Raw genomic sequence first — 20,695 nt, 5'->3', positions numbered from 1 at the left:
GAGGAAAAGGAGCATTGTTTCTGGAAGCACAGATCATTCCACGTGTTTGGGTAAGGGGAATGTAGGGGCGGTGTAGGGCAGGATACCTGCAAATCACTATGCTCTATGATATTCTAGCAGAAACCTAGTTCATTGAACCCCATTTCAAAAGACATGACGAACCTGGAACATATTTGAATCTAAGTGTGTTTAATGCAATCCCACTGTATTCTTTATTTTCTTTGAACAATTAAGGATCCATATTAAGTGAATTCTTCAAATTAATCGAAAGAGACAGTTATAGAATGACAATTCTGGGCTTTCATCATCTTATTTTTAGTAATTCAGGAATGGATTATTTATTTCTTTTGCATGTCACTGACTTTTTTACCACTTTTAATCTTCAGAAAGTGGAAAGGAAATGGGGAAATCAATGTATTACCAATCAGAAAACAACCAACCAAGAAAACTAACTTGGAAGAGTGGCCAGACACAGCAGGATTTCAAATGACACACTCTCTCTACCTCACTGACTACAGAGTTCAACTCAGGTAAGTTACCAATTTTATCATCAGAAAGTCTAACCAGCTATAGGATATAGAACCACACCCACCCTCATAAACACACAAAATACACTACTGGCTCAATGCTTTGACATTTTCCTCCCATTACCAAGTGCTGGAAGAATTCAGAAAATCAGGTAACAAAACTGTTCAGTTAGATTGTTTATAACCCGTACCAGCTAATGACACTGAGCCCTGAAAGGCTCGGCGTAAAGGTTACTAATGTCCACAAACCTTAGCAATTTTCCCGCCAGTAAAATTGGCAAAGCGTTTCAGAGAAAGTGTGAGAACATTGGAGGATCTGTGTATGGTGAATCTCTTTGAAGCTGGAACCATCTTTTTACATCTTGAAATAAACAGAAACAAATAATTAAGATTAAGTATGTTTTTTGTATTTTAGCCTTTCCCTTGTTATTTCTCTAAACATTCTAAATTAAGTTTCCAAAGGGTACTAGATGAGAAAAACAACCCTTTCAACCAACAGTGAAAATAAAAAACTTTAAAATACAGAGAAACTGCTTAATTAGCATGACAGGGACAGGAAGCTGGGATAATTCTGAGCTGATAGCCACACAGGTCACTGATATTCTCAAATTAGGTTAATACAAGTTTCTGTCAACTCAAAACAAACTGAAAAACAAACAGATTTCCAGGCTGGTATAATTCTGTGAAAACAAAGACCTATCAGATACAAAAGGAAGAAACCTAATGATTAGAAATGTCCATGGAGTTTAACACAGAGAAACCCCTGTGGCTCGGACAGAAGGGAGCCTTCTTCCCCCAAAATGAGTATTTGATAAGAACAAGTATCACCTGACTCTAAAATGAAACTCGACTTAAACATACAACGTAAGGCCTTCTGAAAACAGGCACTCTTGACTTCAGGGGGAAACACAGTAAGAAATAATCAAAATTAAGAGGTTTCTAGTAGACACCACCAGCAATCCTGGTAAGACCCACAGAGAAGGTCCAAGGAGAAGTGGCTGCCCTCTAGCCCGCCCTTTCCAACAGAGCGGATGACAACACCGCTGCTGGGCTTACCTCTGCTCTCCCTGAACCCCCCCAGCAGTGAGACCCACGTCTCCTAGAGAGGACACGCCTTGGCCCTGGAGGACAGAGATGCAGTGTCTCCCCAGATGGCATCGGCAGCTAAGGGACCTTTCCCACCCGGGCGGCACCCTGTCGTACTTGCTGCACTTGTACGAGTTCTCGCCGTCCAGCTGCTCGGGCTTCACAAACTGCTCCAGCGCCTTGTTCACACTCTGAGCAGCCTGGGAAGAGAAGGCAGCACACGTTACCTCTCACTGCCGTGAACCAAGAAGTCACTGGTTTGATTCCTGGTCAGGCACAAGCCCGGGTGTGGGCTCACTCCCCAGTAGGGGGCGTGCAGAAGGCAGCCGATCCATGTTGTCTCTCTCTCTCCCTCTTCCTTTCTCTCTCAAATCAATTTTTAAAAAAGGAAATGTTCTTTTACTATGGCATTCATTTTTATATGTGGACACATCAAGTTATTTCCCCTCCCATTAAAAATGATCAGATTAAAGTGAAGAAAAATATGTGAAGAGGCTGCTGGCTGAAGCATTCTTTAAAATAGTCTAAAGCCCTAACCGGTTTGGCTCAGTGGATAGAGCATCGGCCTGCGGACTGAAGGGTCCCAGGTTCGATTCCGGTCAAGGGCAGGTACCTTGGTTGCGGGTACATCCCCAGTCGGGGGTGTGCAAGAGGCAGCTAATCGATGTTTCTCTCTCATTGATGTTTCTAACTCTCTATCCCTCTTCCTTCCTCTCGGTAAAAAATCAATAAAATATATTTAAAAAATAAATAAATAAAATAGTCTAGAAACGGAAACAAACCAAGTATCTACCAGCTTGGAATCAGGCATGTGAACTGCTCTATCCACTCACTGGACCATCACATAAACGCCAAGCAGATTGGAAGGAAAACAGCAAGTGGTCAGAAGTGAGGTGTGACCCCATGTGTAGAAACAGTAATAACACTCTGGGACAGTGTGTATCAGAGACAGGAACAGCTCATGCTGCAGGACGGACCATATGTATCTGCAATATTCCTCATTTATCATAAACACATATTACATTCGAAATCAGAAAAAATAAAGCTTCAGAACAACAAAAAAATGACACTTTAGATCAGGCAGGAAGCAAACAATTTCTAAATAGTAACCACCATCTACTTTGGCTAATATAGTTATCAGGATCTGATTTTATTAAGATTTATTAAGTGAAACATCAAAAGGTAATAAAAAGATGAGGTGTTTTAAGATTATGATGCCGACTACAAAATTCAAATAATCACCTGTACATAAGTCTTGGCATATTAAAATTTTAAATTCATGTTCTCTAACAAGTCAGTCTTAATTGTAAGTGGACTACAAATACATGAAGTTATGTCAAGTCTAACTGGTTTTTAAACTTCACTGTCACAACAATGATCCAGCTTACCTTGATCTCCAGTGTTATATCGAGATATGGGTCAAAAGTATCTGAAACGCCTTTGCAATTTAAACATTTGACTGAAATAAAAACAAAATGCAAAGATAAGCAGAGTGCAATCGTTATGGCATCCCAACTGTTAAGATGACTGAACACAAAATACTATTACAAATAAAAAATTAAAACAAGGTACAGTTTCTCCTATCAGATTGGGCAAAAAATTTTAATACTACCCAGTGTGAATCTAAGTGCCATGAATCTGGCTCCCACGGACTGTTGGCTGGAATGTAAGCTGGTATAACCTCTGGAAGGACGATATGGCGGTCGGTGTCAGATTACATACCAGCCTTTTATGCAGAAATTCTAATGCTAAGAATTTATCCTACATACACTTTTACATGGACATAAAGGCATGTGCACAAGGATATTCATGAGCATTGATGATCATTTTAAAAATTAGAAGTGCCCCCAACCGGTTTGGCTCAGTGGATAGAGCGTCTGGACTGCAGACTGAAGGGTCCCCAGGTTTGATTCCGGTCAAGGGCCTGTACCTTGGTTGCAGGCACATCCCCAGTAGGGGGCGTGCAGGAGGCAGCTGATTGATGTTTCTCTCATTGATGTTTCTAATTCTCTATTCCTTTCCCTTCCTCTCTGTGAAAAATCAATAAAATATATATTTTTTTAAAAATAAATAAAAAATATAAAAATTAGAAGTGACCTAAGTACTCCTCGATAGGGGACTAAAATAAATGGAAAACAACGCAACTGTGCAAGACAATGTTAGACCTGTGTGTGCTGAAGTGTAAAAACACTTTCACGTTAGGAGAAACTGAAAGGGCGTACCTAACAGCTCCGTCTGCTCACGCACAGGAAGCCACTGGAAGGACACCAGAAGCTAGCATGGGGCTGAGGGGGGACGGGAGTCTGGGCTGGATGGAGGACACACTTCCATTCTTAATCCTTTCTACAGTTGGCTTTTTTTAACCATATGCATGGATCATCTTATCAACTATTTAAAAAATTCTTTCTTTCTTTACTTATTTCTTAATTCTCTCCTGAGGATATGTTTTTTATTTACTTAAGAGAGAGGGAAGGGAGAGGGAGAGAGAGTGAAACATCAATATGAGAGAGACACATAGATTGGTTGCCAATCAAGGATTGAACCTGCAATCTAGATATGTGCCGTGACTGGGACTCAAACCTGCTACCTTCCAATGCACGGGACGCACAGGATGACACTCCAACCAACTGAGCCACACTGGCCAGGGCCACTTTAATAAAAGTTTTAAATGAAAGTTTACCTCTAGATCTCAGGTATCCTCCAAATATCTGACAAACGAGCGTGGTAGCCTGGGTGTGTCTGTCTAATCTGAAAAACAGTCAGACGGTGACGTGAGAGAAGATTCTACAGAAACTACATATGCTACACGAGATCTCAAAGCACACACATCTACAGAAGAGCAAGAATTCAGACGGATTAAGGAGACGTCAGTACTTACTTATTGCTGCCATTCAAGCACGCCTTTTGCATAGCATCAACAGTGTATTGAAGGAATTCATGGGCATCTTCTTGGTTTCCAAAACGGAAGTGCCTAGCTATACCTACGAAGTGTAAGACAAAGCTTTATCATCACCCAAGAGGCCCAGGCGGTAACTCCCAAAAGTTGTATCTTATGACGATACGTTAGTTAGAAAACACCTGATAATCATTATATGGAGAAACAGCACTAACACCAGCTATTCTGAGAAGAGTTAGACCATTAAAAGTCCACATGGACTAGAGTTTGAAAGCCCAGAGAGGAGGCACAGAGATGCTATCCATGGCTTTAGTGAGTTAATGAAGTTGTACTTGAATAAATTCAACTTTAGCTATATTGCCTCAAAATTTGTCCACAATGTTATGTTACTACACACATCTTAAATTTGGTGCTGATCTCCCTAGGTCTAAGAGAATCCATGCAGAACACATCAATGTCAAAACCTATCCAAATTCTATCCTGATAACCATGTATGTGTGTGTGGGGGTGTGTGTATATGTACATTCATGGATGTAAGTACACACAAACACACAGAAATTACATTTTCTTAAAGATTTAGGTTGAAAAGTGTTAATCATGCCTTATATTTATTTACTTATTATATATTTATTAATTAAACAACAAAAAAATCATCCTCAGCTAAAATTTTGCCAGGATCCAATGATGTTTAAAAAATGTTTACATTGTAAATATTTGTAACTGTATGATTATCCACCCCTGTAATTATCTAGCCAGATATCAGATTAAGAAAATTTTGTGCAATCTGTATCATTACAATGCAAGAGAAAGATTTAAAAGTCATTTAAAAATTAAATAGAGCCGAAACCGGTTTGGCTCAGTGGATAGAGCGTCGGCCTGCGGACTGAAAGGTCCCAGGTTCGATTCCGGTCAAGGGCATGTACCTGGGTTGCGGGCACATCCCCAGTAGGAGATGTGCAGGAGGCAGCTGATCGATGTTTCTGACTCTCTATCTCTCTCCCTTCCTCTCTGTAAAAAATCAATAAAATAAAAAAAAAAAAATTAAATAGAAAAAATAAAATTTATCTACAAATTTGCTAAGGTAGGAGTATAAATCTTTCTTTAAAAGTGTAGTTTATTTTGGCAATTACTGTCACTCTGTATAGTGTAATCATTAACTGAATTAAAACTAATTCAAACCAATTTAAAGAAACATGTAGGACAATATTAGAATTAGTATTACTCAGCATAAAAATCCAAATATCTAGGGGAAAAACTCATTGTAAAATTATCAATGATGTTATTAACAAATTGAGTTAAAATTTTTTTCATTTGTTTACATTAAACTGAATACTATTTTCTTTTTATATTGCTATCTTTTGCTTTAAGGTTTCAAAATCTGTTTATATAGTAAATGTCTGACTAAGAGTGTTATTAAAGGCATCTACACATATGATAAAATATATTGGCTTGTTTTTATAATAAACAGGCTCATCTTTTACCAGGTAGGCCATTAAGACCAATTAGCTAATAAATACTAATATAAACAACTATAGATGATACTTACGCCGCATCTCATTAATGACAAACATTGGTTTAATAACATCCCCAGGATTACTGAGTGCCTGGGTGATATGTGCTTGCATTGTACACATCATACAAAATCCTTCTGCATGACCTGAAAGATAACAGATAATAATCCTCCAAATTAGTAAAATATGACTCTACATACACATCAAGAAATACTGCACTCATGAAATGAAATAATAGTAACAGCTATCATGTGTCATGCACTGAACCATATGCTTTTGTTCACTGTCATTTTGTTCACTCCCAAAATCTAACTGATAAGTATATACTGACTCTATTCTACAAGAGAGGAAACTGAAGTTCAGAGTTAAAAACTTGCCCAATGTCATGCCCTGGCTGGGTGCTCAGTTGGGTGGAGCATCGTCCCATACACTAAAAGGTTCCAGGTTTGATTCCCAGTCAGGGCACATACCCAGGTTTCGGGTTCGAGTCCTGGTCAGGGCACATATGGGAGGAGACCAATCTATGTTTCTTTCTCACATCGATGTTTCTCTCTCTCTAAAAATCAATAAAAACATATACTTGGGTGAGGATTAAAAATAATTTTTCCCCATGTCAAAAAGTTATTAAGTGGCAGACACATAACAATCAAATCATACTCTAATTTCAAGGCCTGCGTTAACTACTCTCTATACTGGAAAAATGATATTTTTCACACACTGCCATTTGTCTCACACAGGAAAAGAATGTCTCCCATACTGGGGATTGGAAATCTCTCTATAAATATTTGGCTTTTTTGGCCACATACGGTGGTCTCATTGCTGCTGCTGCTTTTTTTTTTCTTCTTTCTACAACTTTTTATTTATTTATTTATTTATTACTTTTTAAGTATTTTATTTATTGATTGAGAGAGAGAGAGAGAGAGAGAGAGAGAGAGAGAGAGAGAGACTGATTTGTTGTTCCACTTATTTATGCATTCATTGGCTGATTTTTGTATGTGCCCTGACTGGGGATCGAATCCACAACCTTGGCATATTGGGATGATGCTCTAACCCAGTGGTCGGCAAACTACAGCTCGCAAGCCACATGCGGCTCTTTGGCCCCTTGAGTGTGGCTCTTCCACATAATACCATGTGCAGTCGCGCACGTACAGTGCGATTGAAACTTCGTGGCCCATGCGCAGAAGTCGGTATTTTGTGGAAGAGCCACACTCAAGGAGCTAAAGACCCGTATGTGGCTCGCGAGCTGCAGTTTGCCAACCACTGCTCTAACCAACTGAGCTACCTGGCCAGGGCCTTACTTTATTTTTATTGATTTCAGAGAGGAAGGGAGAGGGAGAGAGAGAGAGAGAAACATCAATGATGAGAGAGAATCATTGATCGACTGCACGCCACCTACTGGGGATCGAGCCCTTGACCGGAATTGTACCCAGGGCCCTTCAGTCGGACGCTATTGAATAGAGTCTATTCACTGAGCCAAACCGGCTAGGGGTCTCCAACTTTTTAAAGGCTGAAAACCACTCTTCGCTCATGACTATGTGGTGCTACTGGCATCTAGGGGGCAGAGGCCACAAGTGCTGCTGAGCATCCAGCAAAGCACAGGACAGCCCCTCAACAAGAACTACCTGGTCCCAAACGCCACCAGTGTTGAGGTTGAGAAACACTTTCTTAAACTAAAGGCTGCTCAGACCTGCCTAACAAAGCTTTAAAAGTCTACAAAGGACCCAAACTATTTCCAATTAACATAACTGGGTCCCTGAACAAAGCTGAAAAATATTTATAGGAATATTTTTCCTTCTAGAAATAATATAATTTTAATAATCTAGCACCCGACCACATAAAATTCTAAACTAGGAGTACAAGGCATGTAAAGAAGCAGGAATGACCAAGAACAAGAAGAAATAAACATAAACAGACCCAGAAATGACACACAATAGAATCAAAGACCTTTAGAAAGACATTATACACGTTTATATGTTCAAGGAGGCAGAGAAAAAGCAAGAGCATGTTAAGAACAGATGAGGAAACTGGCCCATTTGTACTTTACAACTGAAAAGCAGAATTTCTGAGATGAAAAATACACCAGGTAGGATTAATAACAGATTAGATTGAGCAGTATAAATTATCCATAATGAAACACAGAAAAACAAAAAACTCAAAATAACAGAAAACATAAGCATATCACTGAGCAGTGGGACTACACCAAGTTGTCCCTAATATGCATGTAAATAAAATCTTTCAAGAAATAGTGATTGTCGCCCTAGCTGGTTTGGCTGAGTGGATAGAGCGTCGTCCTGTGGACTGAAGGGTCCCAGGTTCGATTCCAGTCAAGGGCACATGCCTGGGTTGCGGGCTCGATACCTAGTGGGGGACGTGCAGGAGGCTGCCGATCAATGCTCTCTCATCACTGATGTTTCTATCTCTCTCCCTCTCCCTTCCTCTCTAAAATCCTAAAAATATATTTTAAAAAAAGAAAAGAAAGAATGATTGTCTACAAAGGTACAACACAAGGGAGTTTTTACAGTGATAGAATGGTTTTGTGTCCTGACTTGAACTGGTGGTTACAAGAAACTATACCTGTGCTAGAATTCATAGAACTGTATGCCAAAAAATGTTGACTTTATGTTAAATATAAAAATTAAAAGTGTTTCAATAACTGAAAGTCATACAAATTTGAAACAGTACACCACAAATGTAAGAACCTCAACAAACCCTAAACAGAAACATGAAACCAACACAAAGAAACACTCAAATTGCTTAAAACAGTGACCAAAAAATTTTTTTTACCTTTTTATTTACTGACTAGAGGCTTGATGCACAAAATTCGTGCAAGAGTAGGCCTTCCTTCCCCTGGCTGCCGGCACCGGCCTCCCTCCGGCACCCGGGACCCAGGCTTCCCTCGCAGCCCTGGCTTTGTTCAGAAGGACATCTGGTCTAATTAGCATATTATGTTTTTATTATTATAGAATTTATAAAGAAAGTGGAAGGGGGAAGGAAACACTGATTTGTTGATCCACTTATTTATGCATTCATTGGTTGATTCTTTTTGTTGTTGTTAATCCTCACCTGAGAACATTTTTTCCATTAATTTTTAGAGAAAGTGGGAGAGAGGGAAGGCGGGGGGGGGGGGGGGGAGCGAGAGAGAAAAAGAAACATCGATGCGAGAGAGACACATCAATTGACTGGTTGCCTCCCACACACACCCCAACCAGGGCTGGGGATCAAACCTGCAACCCAGGTATGTTGCCCTTGACCAGGAATAGAACCTGAGACCCTGCAGAGTGCAGGCCAATGCTCTAACCACTAAGGAACACCAGCCAGGGCTATTGCTTCTTTTTTTTTTTTTTTGCGCTGCAAAAAGCTTTATTGCTTCATTTGGCCCAATGCATGGGAGAGGGCTCCAGGGTGGTTAAAAGAATGGCTAGTAGTTTCAGGAAGAGGCTCAGGTAAAAGCCAGAGACACCAGGGGATGCAGAGGGGCCTCGGAAAGGCCTCTGGGCTCCAAAGGCTCCTGGTCGTGCTTGAGGGTGAGCCTTTCGAAGAGACACTTGCCCAGCCCAGCCTGGGGGGCGGCAGCCTGCGGATGTGAGTCAGGTGTCGCCCATCTTCTTGATCAGTTTCGCCTCCTCATCCAGGAAGTGGTTCTCCAGAAAGTCACAGAGATGAGGGTCAGGGCCTGCAGCTCCAAAAGGGTGTGGGTCAGGTTCCTCTCCAAGGCCAGGGCGGCTTCCATGGCGTCCTGTGTTTGGCCCCCCCTCATCTTGGGAAGGTTTCTGCACGTCCTGGAAGAGAACGCTGCCGCCACGCTTGTTTTGCAACTTTAAGAGATGCTCAGTGCCCCTCGCGCTTCTTCTCCACCAACTCGCAGAAGAAGTGGCCGCCGCCCTCCAGAGCCACATCTTCCCGGTGGAAATAGTAGCCCAGAGAGAGGTGGGTGTGGGAGGCCCCAGATGCAGGCTGGCCAGGCAGCTGACCGCAGCCTCCAACTCGGTGGAATAATTCTGACGAATGCGGGAGGTCATGGCTGCTCGGCAATAAGGAGTGAAGGTAGAAAAAACCGGTGTGTTGGCTGGTCCCGGAGGTGGCTCTGAGGTGGTGACTGGATGAGACGCAGGAGAGTGGCCGGAGGCTGGGAGAAGGGGCGTCCCTGGGTCCGTTCTGTCCAAACACTGTGGAAGCAAGAGACGGATCCGGGACCTCGGAGGGCACTGCCGGTTGATTCTTGTATGAGTCATGTTTTTAAATCTACTTTCTTAATCTGGGCCTTTTGGGCATTTTTAGAATATTTATATTTAAGATAGGACTAGGTATGTATTAGAAGTTAAATCTGACAATTTATATTTTGCTTTTTGTTTGTTCTTTTTGTTTTTCATTTGTTTTCTTATCCTTGCCTTCCTGTGAGTTACTTGAATGTTTTAAATTATTGTAATTTGATTTATTTATAATGTTTTTTGAGTGCATCTAGAAATGAAGTACAATTTTCCTATTCACAGACCACCTGACCATCTCTATATAAAATCTTAAGGAATCCTTTTTAAAAACACTACTGGAATTAGCCCAGCAGGTGTGGCTCAGTGGTTGAGTGTCAACCTATGAACCTGGAGGTCACAGTTCCGTTCGAGTCTCGGGTGGGGCACATGCCCAGGTTGTGGCTTGATCCTCAGTGTGAGGCATGCAGGAGGCAGCTGATCAGTTATTCTCTATCATCACTGATGTTTCCATCTCTCTCTACCTCTCTCTGAAATCAATAAAAATATATTTGGACCAAAAAAAAAAAAAAAAAGAGTGAGATTAAAAAAAAAAAATTGAGTTTAGCAAAACTGCAGTATATAAGATCAATATCCAAATATCAATTCCATTTCTATATTCAGCAATAATCAGAAACTGAAATTAAAAAACTATTATCATTTATAATAACTTTCAAAAACTAAAATACTTTGGGATAAATCTGATTTAAAATGTGTACATTATATACAACATTGCTAAGAAAAATTAAAGATCACCTAAATAAATGGAGAGGCATACCTTGTTTGTGGGTCAGAAGACAATATTGTTTAGATGTCAATTTATCCCAAATTGACTTATAGCAAGCATGTCAAACACATGTGGCCCACAACAAATATTTTTGCGGCCCAGCCAATATAACGGTATGTAAGAAACATTTTAATAAAAATTTCGTAACAATGTTTACAATATCCTGTTATACATAATTATTAATAACAAACTACAACGTTCGCTAATGACTGATACTGTAATTGTGTTGCATTCATTTCCTTTATGCGCCTTACGCACAGGCGCACCATTTCTCTCCACTAATACTAGCAGTGAATATTTTAGCAGCCAACTGCCACGTCATTAGTCTTGTACTGACTTGTTTGGTGTGTGCAACAGGAAATATTTCGCTTTCAGAGAACAAGAAAAATAGGTTTATTTGTGTTACTCTTATTAATCTGTGCAGTTATTTAGTGTCTGGTAAGTTAATGTTCAAGAAAAAAATATTAATTTTTATTAAAATGTTCTATTATTTTATATTAACAATTCTTTATTTCAGCACTTTGTATTCAGCATGTCTCTATCGAAATAAACCTATGTTTGTATGAAAATTGAAGCTTTTTTTTTTTGCGGCCACATCCACGTAAACCTTGTTTATTTGGCCTGTGTTAGCCTTGGAGTTTGACATGCTTGATTTCTACTAGTAGATTCAACACGACCCCAATCAAAATTCCAGAAAGCTTTTTTGGAGATATTGACAAAGTGGTTCAAAAATTCATTTGGAAATGCAAAGAACCAAGCATGGCCAAAACAACTTTGAAAAAGAAGAACAAAGTTGAAGGACTTACCTAATTTCAAAACTTAAATATACAGTAATCAAGACACTGTGTTATGGTGTCAAGATAAATAATGGATCAATGTAACAGAATAGCGAGTTCAGAAATAGAGTCATATGTACATGGTCAAGTGATTTTTGACAAAAGTGAAAAGACAAATCAGTAGAGAAAGGACTATATTTTGAACAAATAGTGCTGGAACAACTGGATATCCATATTGAAAAATATGAACTTCGAACCATTCTTTACATCATAAACAAAAATCAACTCAAAATGGATTAATTGTAAAACTATGAAACTTCTATAGAGGAGCCCTAGCCGGTTTAGCTCAATGGATAGAGTGTCAGCCTGTGGACTGAAGGGTCCCAGGTTTGATTCCGGTCAAGGGCACATGCCTGGGTTGTGGGCTCGATCCCCAGTAGGGGGCCCGTGCAAGAGGCTCTCTCATCATTGATGTTTCTCTCTCTCTCTCTCTCTCTCTCTCTCTCTCTCTCTCTCTCTCCCTCCCTCCCTCTCTCTCTCTTCCTTCCTCTCTGAAAGCAATAAAAATATATTTAAATAAAAAAGAAAATATAGAGGATATCTTTGTGACCTCTGGTTAAGCAGATTTCTTAATACAACACCTAAAGGATAACTGAAGTGGAATTCTTCAAACCTAAAAACATGCTCTTCTAAAGTCAGTGTGAAGAGAATACTTTTCTCCAGACTGGGAGATAATATTTTCAAATTACATATCTGATAATGAGCCTCTATCCAGGAACTAGAAAGAACTCTCAAAATTCAACAATTAGAAAAGAATCCAATTTTAAATCAGGCAAAAGATATGAACAGGTGTTTCAGCAAAGCAAATATATGGATGGAAAATAACCATGTGGTAAGATGTTCAACATTATTCATTAGGAAAGTGCAAATTAAAGCTACAAGGAAGGTATTACTATACAACATACCTATTAGAATGGCAGAAATTGGAAAGGTCACACCAAGTATTAGGCGAGGTACTGAGCAAAATGAAATTTTCATTCACTGCTGGTGGGAATGTAAAATACCACAATCCCTTTGGGAAACAGTCTGAAAGTATCTTAAAATTAAACACAGACATCTATAGGACCAAGCCATTCCATTCCTGGATATTTACCCAAGAGAAATGAAAACATGTCCTATGAAGACTTGTTTACAAATGTTCCTAGCAGCTTAACTCATGATGGCCCCAAATGGGAAATAACCCAAATGTCCATCAACAGGTGAATGAAGAAACAAACTGTGGTACGTCCATACAGCGGAATACTACTTAGCAATAAATATTAATTATCGATACATGCAACATGAAATAATGTAGAAATAATTGTGTTGAGTGAAAGAGACCAGGAAATATGAGAACATATACTGTATATAATTCCACTTATATGACATTCTAGAAAATACAAGCTAATCTCTAGTAGATGGAAAGCATATCAGGTGGTTGCCTGGGATGGAGGGGATGAGAGGTAGGAAAGGGCAAAAGGGAGTGACTTCAAAGGAGCAATGGGAAACTTTGGGGGGTGATGAAAAGGTGCATCATCTTTTTAAATATATTTCTATTGACTTCAGAGAGGAAGGGAGAGGGAGAGAGAAACATCAATGGTGAGAGAGAATCACTGACTGGTTGCCTCCTGCACGCCCCACACTGGGGAATCAATCCCACATATGCCCTGACTGAGAATCAAACCATGACCTCCTGGTTCAACCTCTGAGCCACACCGGCTAGGTGCATTATTTTAATTGTGGTGATAGTTCCATGGGTATATACAAATGTCAAATGCACCAAACTGTATATTTTAAATATGTGCACTTTATTATATATCAATTACCTTCTATAATAAAAGGGTAATATGCTAATTAGACTGGACGTCATTCAGGACATCCTTCCTAACGAAGCCAGGGCTGGGGGGAAGCCAGCCTGGGTCCCGGGTGCCTGCCGGCAGCTGGAGGAGGGAAGCCCAGGTCCCGGGTGCCGGAGGGAAGCCGGTACACCAGCAGCCAGGGGAAGGAAGGCCTGCTCTTGCACGAATTTTCGTGCATCAGGCCTCTAGTACCTCAATAAAGCAGGGCAAACAGAGAGAAGAGAGAAAACCATCAATAGCATAAAAAACAGGGAGCACCTAATTCTGGACACTGGGAGCTTCTGAATTTTTGTCTTGGCGTCTCTCTTGATGTCCAGGTGCCAGGGCTAGGTTTTCCCCACACCCCTTTCATTAAGCACAAAGTGATAGGAAGGCCTCTGTGGGGAATGAATTATGGACTTAGAAAGGGAGAAAATGCGGGCGAGCAGAACGTTCATTCTGTAATTTAAAACCCTTTGGCATAACAAACAACTCTAGGCAGTGAGGCTCTAGGTGATTTTCCTTTGGTTTATTTAAATTTTCTGTACTTTCCAGATTCTTTAGAAGCATTATTTTGCTCTTTGTGGGGGGGGGGGGGGAACAATTTTAAAAGAACCAGTTCAAATTCTCCATTGAGAACTATTCAAAAAGAAACCAAGGGGCTTTTCTCACACTGATAATTGATGAACAGCCACCTGAACATACACAGTCAAATCTAAGCTTAATGTAGATCAAAGAACGGGGAGACTTCATTTACAAAGGCTGAAGGATATTTACAATACGTGTAGAAGGTCAAAACCTCAAAACAACGGGTATGTTCTAAATTCTGAATTTTGCTAGTCAACCACTGAGTTGGCTTTCACCAAATTAAGGACCATCATATGTTTTAACTGATTTCCTACCCTTTAGGCTGAAACCCGAGCTCTCTCGTGCTGAAGGGAAAGTCCTGAATGAGTTTCCGGGAGGCTGGGGCAGTGATGAGAGGTTCCTTGCCCCTGAGGCTGGAAGCCTGTACGTGAATCAAGCCTACAACACAGGATGGACACCAGCAGAGGCAGGGTTGAATCCCGCTTGGTGGCAGACATTTATGCCACATTTTTAGCCAAATGCTGATAAAATATGTTTCTTTTAAAATAACTTCACAGGTCAAATTAGGTGCAAAATGCTTCTTATACAATCTGAATACAAATCTTACAGTCTTCCTGCATGGTTTCTAAAAGAATAAGCCAACTGCTTAGTGATCATAGAATTCTTGGCTTAATTTCTTTCATTTCAGAGAAAAAATGAAAATAGGTTAGATACCACAACGAAACCCATGTAACATAAAACAGAAGACTTACATGTCTTGGAGTGTTCGTGCGATAGCATGTAATTGGCAAGAGGTGGCGTGTATGTTAAGCACTGCAATGCTGCATTGGCAAAGCAGGTATTGCCCAAATTCTGGAGCCCAGCTCCAACTCTATGAGTTTGTTGCCACTTAAGACAAATCTTCTCAGATGGGAAAAGAACTTTTTGCGGAGGAGCAATGCCATCACCTAGGGCTAGAAAAATAAAGAACAAATATTTAATAACAAAGCTCCACATGCTTTTGAAGCTAAATAAATAGCAATATATCAAACCTGAATCTGATGAAGATTCTAAATCTTTTTACCAGCTAACCAGGAATACAGAGGAGAAAGGCAGAACTCAGAATGTGGGAAACTCTAAATGATTTGGCCTCTTCAATAAAAATATATACTAATAAAAGAAATGCTCTAACTGGTTTGGCTCAGTGGATAGTGTCAGCCTATAGACTGAAGAATCCCGATTTCATTCCTGTCAAGGGCACATGCCTTGGTTGTGGGCTCGATCCCCAGTTGGGGGCATGTAGGAGGCAGCCGATCAATGATTCTCATCATTGATGTTTCTTTCTCTCTCTCTCTCTCTCTCTCTCTCTCTCTCTCTCTTGTTCTCTGAAATCAATAAAAAATATATTAAAAAGCAAATAAACAAACACCACCCAGTATTTTTAAAAACATCTTTAAATGTTTAAAAGATAGACATCTACTTAGAGAACTATAGTTAATTGAAAAGTTAATGAAATGCTTGTCCATTTCAATTCTCACCAAAATAAAGTTTATCCTTCAACAAATTAGAAATTTAAAAACTACAAATAACATCCAACCAGTGTGGCTCAGTGGTTGCTCAACCCGTGAACCAAGAGGTCACTGGTGCGATTCCCAGACAGGGCACATGCCTGGGTTGTGGGCTCCATCCCCAGTAGGGGGCGTGCAGGAGGCAGCCAACTGATGATGTTTCTTTCATCAATGTTTCTCTATCTCTCTATCCCTTTCACTTCCTCTCTCTGTAAAAACCAATGAAAACATATTTTTAAAAAATAAAATAAAATAAAAAACTACAAATATCATAGTAATTAAAAATAATCTCCCTTGTTATGATACATATGTTAATCACAAATAAGCAGCAGAGGAAAATGAAGCCCATCATAATGTGACTGGCCGGCCACTCAGGCAGCAATATATCGTGCAAAATAAGAAGCCCTCTGAACCTACCAACCCACTGACAGCATTGACACGGGAGTTTCTTGGAGTCTAGTACCTTGATCCTTCTGCGGTGATGGTTTTGACTTATCAGGTACAGATGAACTTGAATACACTACAGCACCAGGCACTGGTCCTAAAGAAAGCGTGTGATTTGAAACCTCATTTAAGGAAGACACAGCACCCCAGCCAGCAGACCCTGCATCCATGTCTCCAGGTGAGACGGCCTCGGAGCTACCAGGCTGGTTCTGATAGGTCGAAGGGCCCGAAGATTCAGAAGCTTTGTCAACTATGGTCATTGTTCAGCTCTGCAAAAGACAAAAGCACACATTTCTTTCAGAAGATTAGGAAAGTAACCTACTTATTCTACCATTAGATCTCGGAAAGTTATTCTAGCAATTTTTGAGTATCTTCAAATATAAAAGTAACAGTATTTTTCACTTTGTAATAATTTCCTCAGGACATTTAGTATTGTCTACTCTGCAACAATTGTCTACATAGCAACAATACTTAATTATAAAACTTTCAATGGGCCTAGCCAGTTTGGCTCAGTCGTCCGCCTGCGGACTGAAAGGTCCCGGGTTCGATTCTGGTCAAGGGCACATGCCTGGTTGCAGACTTGATCCCCAGTGGGGAGTGTGCAGGAGGCAGCCAATCAATGATTCTCTTCATCACTGATGTTTCTATCTCTCTCTTCCTCTCCTTTCCTCTCTGAAATCAATAAAGATACATTTTTTAAAAAACTTCAATGAAATATTTGATTACATCTTATCATTCTATTCCATGCCTCTTAAAATTATTTCAATTTATAATCAGGTACCTCAATTTCTAATTCTCTACATTTACCAAGTACCTATATTCTTTCTTTCCATTGCTTAGAACTAGAATGTGAAATGCACTAATGCATGCGACTCAATTTTCAATCTGTATATGATTCTCCAGGGAAAAGTCTCAACTACACAGAGAGAAAATCTAGCTTTAATGTTGAGCATAAAGTCCAAAAGACACTGTTTGAAATACATTGCATTTTTAAAGTATAGGAAGTCTCACCTCTGAAGCACATTTTTCTGAAGAGACTCATTTATTTGGTATATATGACTTGTACAAGGAAGCCCAATATAATTACGCACTTTTATACTTTTTATACAGTAACTTATTTAATTTTCATAATGGACCTATGAGACATTGGAACAGAAATCACAGGATCTATAAAATGCACCAACTACAGCAACTGGGACTAGGGACCAGGTCCAACATTCCTGACTGGGGTTCCTTCTGGCTATACCAACCTGTCAATAGACTACTTTCAAGAATGTTTCTGAAACTGCCAGGTAGCAACCAAATCTGGTATGCCACTGCCCCAGCACATCCTCCCAGCACCCGGCCTGGGCACCGCCTGGCCGAAGGACCTCTGCACACACACCCTCCGGTCCGTCCCCACCTGCTCTCCCTGGGCTCTGCACATGCTGCTCCTTTCACCTCTCTTCTCCATCCTTCCACCTCCAGCCAGTTAACACTTCCACGACTCAATTCATTTCCTCTGGGACACTTTCCTTGACAACCTCCTCCCCCAAGAGCTGGGTTAAAACCCCTCCTCCAGGCTCCCCAGCACCCTGCGCTGATTTCTACAGCAGCCCTTCAGCACCTACTGCACAGCAAGTTCACGTGCTGCTCTCCATCAAGTCCTCACTGGTAGCCCCTGGCCTGACACACAGAAAGCTTTCCATGCAGGCGTTGAACAAATGAATGAATTCTGGAGACAGAAAATAACCCGTGTTTGCTTTAGCACCAGTTTGTGCTGAGTGATTCACATACAGTATCTCATTTAATCCTTTAAAAACTACAAAGTTGGAATAGCCTTTAAAACTTGTTTTAAAAATATTCAATACAGTAAACGGATAATAAATACCCACGTACATGCCACCTCAACCAATGTTACAATGCACTATCTGCTCATAAGAAGTTTTTATTTTAAGCCTCAAATTTGTGTTATAATTTTAAATGAAGGCATGATTACTTCTCCCCCAAAAGTATAACCTTAAAAAACTTTTTGGGCTCTTACATAAAAACAGAAGATGTTATTTAGATCTAATAAAATAAAAACTGAACTGGAATTTTAAGTCAATCTCAGATACTGAGGAAAAGGAAAACACAAACAAAAGGTAAAAAGAAAAAGAAAGAAAAATAAGGTACTGGACCTTCATTCAGGAAGAAAACTTGAGCCATATTATCCACAACAAATTCACATTTTTCTCATCGAAGAGTCCAAAGAAATTATGAAACAGTGTGGACAAGAGTAAGAAAACAAAAGAGGAAGAGGAAGGGAAGGAGGAGGTAAAGAAAGAAAGCAAAACAGCAATAAAGAAAGGCTTACTTACAATGCCGTTAAACAGCAAAAACCTTGGTTTTCCCTGGATAGACATCCTTTCAGGACAATCATTAACAACTGACCAAGTAAAACCATTCTACTGGCTCAAATGCCTTTTTGGAGGGGAGTAGGGGGGTTCTTATATGGAAAAAAAAAGTGAAGGAATGCATACCAGTCGGTCGTCAGTAACCGTACAGCATTATACTTTTGGGAAAACAAACCAGAACCATCCATTCGTTTCCATGTGTCCATTCCACCAATGAATTCTTACCCTAAAACCATGAGGCATCCAACTGATCCCACCGGCCCAGAGAGAAACCCTTTCTGGTCGCCCAGCATCGCTGCGCAGGCCCCGGGATGCACGCCCTTCCAGGTGCCATGCGCTCAGCAAAGCTTCCCAGCATCAGTCACAACCCTCCGGACATTCAAGCAACTACTTCAGTGAAAAGTTACCATTTCTCTCAGCACGTCCTGGTGATATACAAGAAGTTACAAACGCCTGTCTGGAAAAAAAAAAGCAGGCGCTACAAGAATCACACTGGATGTGTGTGGAGGAATGAGACAAACGGAATTCACCAGTGTTTCATTCAAAAGCCTGAAAATTCTCAGTCTCTTGTATGGTATTTCCTCCTCAGTATCTCTACCAAATGCCAGAATGCATGATCCTTTTTATTTTTAATATGTCTATGCTATCTAAACATGAAGGTACCCCACATACATTGAGGCAATGTCAATGCATGCAAAGAGAAACTGTTACACTCCGCTGCTTCATGCACAATGTAACCCCCATTCCTGCACGGGCGTTAGAAGGCACAGCCTTGACTTTAGTTATCTTTTAAGACAGCCAAGCAACTGAGCCTTAAACCTTCACAAAACAGGGTAGACTCGGTTCAATGACATAGAAAAGAAAGTGAAACTGACCTCAAGTGAAAATAATTGAAACTGACTATGCCCATGCCCAGTGCGCTCTGAATGAATGTCAGGAGAACGGTTTCACATGTACAGCTCTTTAAAAAAAGAAAAACTCATTCCCCACAAAAATGCCTGAGAATATCGCTGTTACTTTGAAAAAAAAGAGGCGGTAACTAGTTTTCCCACCAGCTTTGCTGTGAGTTTAGTGTTTTCGCGTTTAAACAATCAACGTGTTCTGCGGGAACAAGCCAGACCGGGGCCTTGCTAACTGTGCGGGAGCGAGGCAACCAAGTCCTCCCAGCTGCACGCACACCAGCAGGTTCAAGTCCTGCGACCCGAAACTTCGGTCCCGGCCCGGCCCGGCCCGGCCCGTTTCCATCCCGAACACCTGCCTCTGACCGCCCCCTCCTCCCCCGGCCCCGCCGGGCAAGCGGGCTCTCCCCGTCCCGCCCCGGAGATAAAGGACTCGGCCCAGAGGAACGCGCCGGGGGGACGCACCGCCGGGCCGCCCCCTCCCCGGAGGCACCGCTCCGCTCAGCCCGGCGGCCGGCGCGGGCAGCTCGGACACTCGGCGGAATAGCCTGGGGGGACGGCCCCGCGAGGGCAGCCCGCCCAGGGGCGCCCGGTTGGGAATCTTTGCTTCTTTGGGGGCCTAGCTTTTGCTAAGAGGCTTTGCCCTGACACAAGGTGGAGATCGGACACTTGATGCGGTACCGCTTCAAAGGGTTCAGAAGCATTGTTCGTTTGGGGAATAGCCTAAGGCTGTTCAGGTGTTTGGGCAGAACGATGCAATCACATGTACATCATGATGCCTTTTAGCGGTCTGGCAGCCACAATCAGTTTCCTATTCAGGTTTGGGGAAATGCCTTCAGCCATTCACAACAGGTGACTCCATGTGTGACTCAACCCTGTTGAGTCCCCACAGTCTCATCTACCTTTTGATGTAACTCTTGAAATTATGACATGCTGGAAATTGGTCTACGGCAGTTGGTATTTAACATTTTCACAATAACATTATTTATGACTTAGTACTAGTACATGTACACAGGAACTAATAAATTGTCTAGATCAGCAAGAAACTTATGGACATACTTCTCTGATCAAATCATTGAACTCCCGAACACAGGAACCACTACCTTGGGTTCTCAAAAACCCCGGTCCCTCATCCTTC

General features: G+C 41.1%; 1 protein-coding gene across 5 annotated transcripts in view; it reads right to left on the bottom strand.

Annotated features, from left to right (window-relative positions):
* The window catches only part of USP42 (ubiquitin specific peptidase 42), a 35,637-nt gene that overhangs the window by 13,987 nt on the left and 955 nt on the right, over window positions 1-20,695 (bottom strand). For 3 of the 5 annotated variants that reach the window (XR_002831401.1, XM_006097698.3, XM_023761403.1), the window contains exons 2-9: window positions 16,303-16,552; window positions 15,045-15,245; window positions 6,056-6,166; window positions 4,492-4,594; window positions 4,294-4,361; window positions 3,002-3,072; window positions 1,731-1,813; window positions 777-888 (exon numbers count right to left, since the gene is read on the bottom strand). Coding sequence is in view for 4 of the 5 variants with exons in the window: in XM_006097698.3 (XP_006097760.1) it covers window positions 777-888; window positions 1,731-1,813; window positions 3,002-3,072; window positions 4,294-4,361; window positions 4,492-4,594; window positions 6,056-6,166; window positions 15,045-15,245; window positions 16,303-16,543 (990 nt within the window). In the remaining variant the exon portion in view is untranslated. Of the gene's footprint in view, window positions 1-776; window positions 889-1,730; window positions 1,814-3,001; window positions 3,073-4,293; window positions 4,362-4,491; window positions 4,595-6,055; window positions 6,167-15,044; window positions 15,246-16,302; window positions 16,553-17,893; window positions 18,420-19,065; window positions 19,865-20,695 lie in introns of those variants that run through there. The other 2 variants (XM_023761402.1, XM_023761401.1) reach the window with 2 other exon arrangements.

The sequence above is a fragment of the Myotis lucifugus genome, unplaced genomic scaffold (genome assembly GCF_000147115.1).
Source record: "Myotis lucifugus unplaced genomic scaffold, Myoluc2.0 scaffold_208, whole genome shotgun sequence".
NCBI lineage: Eukaryota > Metazoa > Chordata > Mammalia > Chiroptera > Vespertilionidae > Myotis > Myotis lucifugus.
This window is presented reverse-complemented; position numbering and strand designations above follow the sequence as displayed.